Below are 4,170 nucleotides of genomic sequence, written 5' to 3' on the forward strand. Positions count from 1 at the left end.
CGACCCCCCCCCCCCCCCCCCCCAAATCGCCCAAGCTTCCCCTATAAATGGCCTCATCTCTTCCCTATTAAGGACAAGTTTTTGAGGAGTAGAGAGGTTGGAGACAATAGATTTTTACTAAAAATCAAGATCTAGTTTTTCTTTGGTATCTATTCTTTGCTTGCTCGAGTTAAGCTCACTTGTGGTCGTGGAAAGTTGCTCCCCTGCTCATCATCCTCTCAGTCTCGCTGCTCCGAAAGAGGTAATCTCTTTTCCTTTCTTTTGTTTTCTGTTGTAGAGCTAAATTTCTGAAGATAGCAGTATTTTTTGTGTTTGAGATTAGATAGTAAGGATATGGTTTTCGTTGTTGGAAGATGTCATATCATTCTCTTGACAATTTGTTACGTATCTTATCATGGCTTGAGTATTTCAGCATGTTGTATTCTCTGTTCGAATTCGGAACACATTTTAGTTAAGTTTTCTGCAACACCTTCTATTATTCTTTTCTTAGTGGAGTCCTTTGTGTATGAGTTCCTTGTTTGCGTTTACCCTCTCCATCCATTTGATTGAATCTGATTGTTCTTTAAAGTGATTTTATGGGTTTCAAAAATGATGTTAAACTTCGTCTTCTCGTGGGTCTACTCATTTGTGTCGACTGATGTTAAATTTTGGATATTTATTTGGCATTTTTTTTCTTCTGTTCGTGCCATCTTCTTATAAACATTAGTAGTATTAGTTTCAATAGTAATATTAGTTTCAAGTCTTTGTCAGATTAGTTATATTACTTGAAAATATTTGTTCAGTAAATGATACTCTGCCTCAATTATTGTTTGTTAGGTTTACTTAGTGTGGATTCATATCTTAGCTTGTCATGTTTCAATTTCTTTTGGCTACCTTGTTCTGTAGTTTTCTTTCAACATTCATGTAATTAGATCCTATTTTGTTTGTTGGGAAACTCTTGAATTTAGCCCCCTTGAAATGCAATTTGTATTTGTTTATTTCTTTTTTATCGGAGAATTACTTTCGAAATAAGAAGTAATGTTAAGCGATTGGTTACGTTTATGATTTGTCAAGTAAATACAATAGCGATTGGTTATCAAACGAAAGATGCAGTAACCATTTGTTTGCATCTGAAGTAGCCATACATAAAACTCTGTTAAACAGCGATGTTCGAACATTTGATCAATTTTAAATGAAGCCAAACTTTGGACATTTTTATTGAAGTTTCACTTACTTGTCAAGACTAGTTTTCAAACATTTTTTTTATTGAACTACATGCAAAAAGTAGCTAAAACTACCTACAGTCACGTGTGTGTGAAGCGTTTATTCTCCAAAACAAGGGTGTTGGAATTTCAAGAACTCAGCACTCAAATCTACTTAAAGTAAGTCCAAATCTACTTCAAGCGTATATTGTTGTGGTATCATTGAAGTTTCTTGTTACTATAAGAGTATATGTATATTATTGTGGTATCATTGACTAATGAGTAATTTCTGTATAAGAAACCTTAATGATACCAGTATATATATACTGTTTTAGTATCAATTAAACGAAATTATCAGCCTTAATAATACCAATACAATATATGATACCATATCAGTTACGCGAAATTAGTTGGGGTATATAATGTAATTATTTAGTGGGGTATGAATGTAAATGGGTATATATTTGTAATTGTTTTGCTTTTATGGGGTATTTGCTTAGTTTCTCCGATCAATTATTACATTTCCTACTGGGCAATGGGCTGCATTTTCGGTTCGTAAGTAAAGACCCAAAACTTGAGTAAACTTTAAAGCCCAATTTCCTTTTCGATAAACCCATTTTGATACACTTGTAACTCTCTTCAGTCATCGGTGGCCCTCTATATCGCCAGTGAGGTTTCGCCGTTCCGATAAGGTTCCGACGACTTTCAATTCTATTTACGTTCTACTATCTGTATCTGTTTTTGTAATTTAATTGGAATTAAGTTTGTTGTAATTCATAGGGGAAAGATTAAATTGAATGAAGAATTTTTGGGGGAAAATGGATAAGGTGAAAGTGGAGCAATTGAAGATTCAAATGCAGCAATGGTTAAATGAAGCTGAAGAATTCATCAATGATATACCTCCCGTTCAACTGTATACTGCTGTTGGAGTTGTATTATCCACTCTCATTTTGTTGTTAATCAGTAAGCTCTTAAAACTTCCCTTAGGGTTAGAGATTTCATTTGGTTTCTCAATTCTCATCTGTGTGTGTCGAATTTGTTTGAATTTTCGCATTTCTGAGTTTGACTTAGGAAATTGAAGGTTTCTTTGTTTGCTAGCAAAATGTTGATTACATAGCTCAGTCAGCATATCTTAGTCAAGCTACAAAAATAGAGCTTTTTTCTGTTAGTCAATTGCACTTCAGTTCCAAATTTGTTGGAATTGATTATATGAATCTTCTGTTAACATTGAGCAATCAGCATATAGTTTGTTTATTTTTCTAGAAAATAGTTTTCTTCTGTTTAGCTAGCCATCAACCTACAATACTTTCTTATCTTTTGTTAGAATTGGGGTTTCGATAGCTGTTTTAGGACTTGTTTTTTTCTTTACTTGTATGTAAATAAGAGATAATTGAATGAATCATTAAGCATGTTTTGTAGAATATTCTTACTATTTTGGCAGAAACCAAAAATATCATTAAGAATAGCAACAACAACAACAATAACATCCTAGTGTAATACCACAAGTGAGGTCTGGGAAGGGTAAGGTGTATGCAGACCTTACCCCTACTTTTGTGGGGTAGAAAGACTTTCTGAGAGGAAAAATATCATTTAGAATATTTTTATTAAAATAATAATAACTATGTCTTGATATCCCAAACATGTTGGGGTCGGATATATGATATCTAATTGTTCATGTTGCTCCTTTTAAGATCATTTCAATGCAATTTTCCACAAGACGAAACTAAAAATAAAAGACTATTAGAAGTTCTCTATTTTCTACTGGCATGTATATCTCTGGCAGGACTAAAAGACTCCTAGAAAGCAATGGATTAAATATACATTGAAATATGATTAAAACATAATCCTAACATATTGGTATCACCAATATTAATCTTTTTCTTTTATTGTGCCCTACTTTTCACTAAGCATGCATGGGTTCCAAAAGATTACAGGTCCTCCAATACAACTTCTTTCCATGTGATTTTGGGTTTAATTCGTCCCTCTGAAACCTACACTCACTATGGTTTAACACCTTGGGTCATGTATACTTGGAGGTCAACTTGGGACATGAACCAAACTATCTCAATTGACCTTTTCTCGTTTTATCCTCTGTGTGCTACTTGCACCTTCTGTTGTATATAGTTATTTTTAATCTTGGCTAAATTTGTTTGACAACACATCCATTTTAGCATTTGCATATTTTTGGACACTACACTCATCTTGTGAATATGTTGGACTTTAGAGGTCTATAGATTCTCTCCCGTATAACATTTATGAGCTCGCAACCGTTTGTAGGACTTTTGCTTTCACTTTGGTGTACATATCCTTAAAACAGAAGACTCTTGTAGCATTTCTCTACTTTAACCATTCTACTTGAATATATGTGTAACATCTTCATGTATCATACCATTTTTCTTGAATATCTCAAGAAATTTATACAAAGTAGAATATCATTACAAAAATGAAGAATATTAGAAACACAATTATGAAATTTCCCATATCTCCCAATTTACCAATTAAAAAAAAATAAAAATTCCCATATCTCATGTAGCTTAAACCTCCCACATGATGAGTCCTATTTTTTTTTTTGAGAATGGTAAAGTTGTATTCATCAGCAATGAGGGTATGGTGGCAACCAAACAAAAAAAACATTCAAAGGCCAAGTAGTCATGATTACAAAGAGCCTATGAAATCTACTAACTGATCTACTTCATATATACCCTCTTCTTTACACCAAAAATATAGAGTATTAATGCAGTTTTCTTTAACTTTCTGCATTGGGTTAGTAATATTCTTAAAGCACCTATTGTTTCTTTCCTTCCAAATTGACCACCATATGCAAGATGGAACTAGATTCCACCATTTTTTCTGTGTTTTACTCCCCCCTCTTCTCATCCAACAGTTTAGTAGGTCAGCAGTATGCTCAGGCACCACCCAAGGATCTTGAATAATGCTTTGAAGCATATACCATATCTGGGAAGTCACTCTACAGTGAAGGAACAAATGA

General features: G+C 33.5%; 1 protein-coding gene across 3 annotated transcripts in view; it reads left to right on the forward strand.

The window, feature by feature from the left end:
- Positions 1–10: 10 nt before the first annotated feature.
- The window catches only part of LOC102603694 (signal recognition particle receptor subunit beta-like), a 12,555-nt gene continuing 8,395 nt past the window's right edge, over positions 11–4,170 (forward strand). Inside the window, exons 1-3 of one of the 3 annotated variants that reach the window (XM_006344387.2) lie at positions 11–241; positions 1,825–1,873; positions 1,962–2,144. In XM_006344387.2, the coding sequence (XP_006344449.1) occupies positions 1,979–2,144 (166 nt within the window). In that variant the 5' untranslated portion in view covers positions 11–241; positions 1,825–1,873; positions 1,962–1,978. Of the gene's footprint in view, positions 242–1,299; positions 1,362–1,824; positions 1,874–1,961; positions 2,145–4,170 lie in introns of those variants that run through there. The other 2 variants (XM_006344388.2, XM_015307387.1) reach the window with 2 other exon arrangements.

This window comes from Solanum tuberosum, unplaced genomic scaffold (genome assembly GCF_000226075.1).
Source record: "Solanum tuberosum cultivar DM 1-3 516 R44 unplaced genomic scaffold, SolTub_3.0 scf00055, whole genome shotgun sequence".
Lineage (NCBI taxonomy): Eukaryota > Viridiplantae > Streptophyta > Magnoliopsida > Solanales > Solanaceae > Solanum > Solanum tuberosum.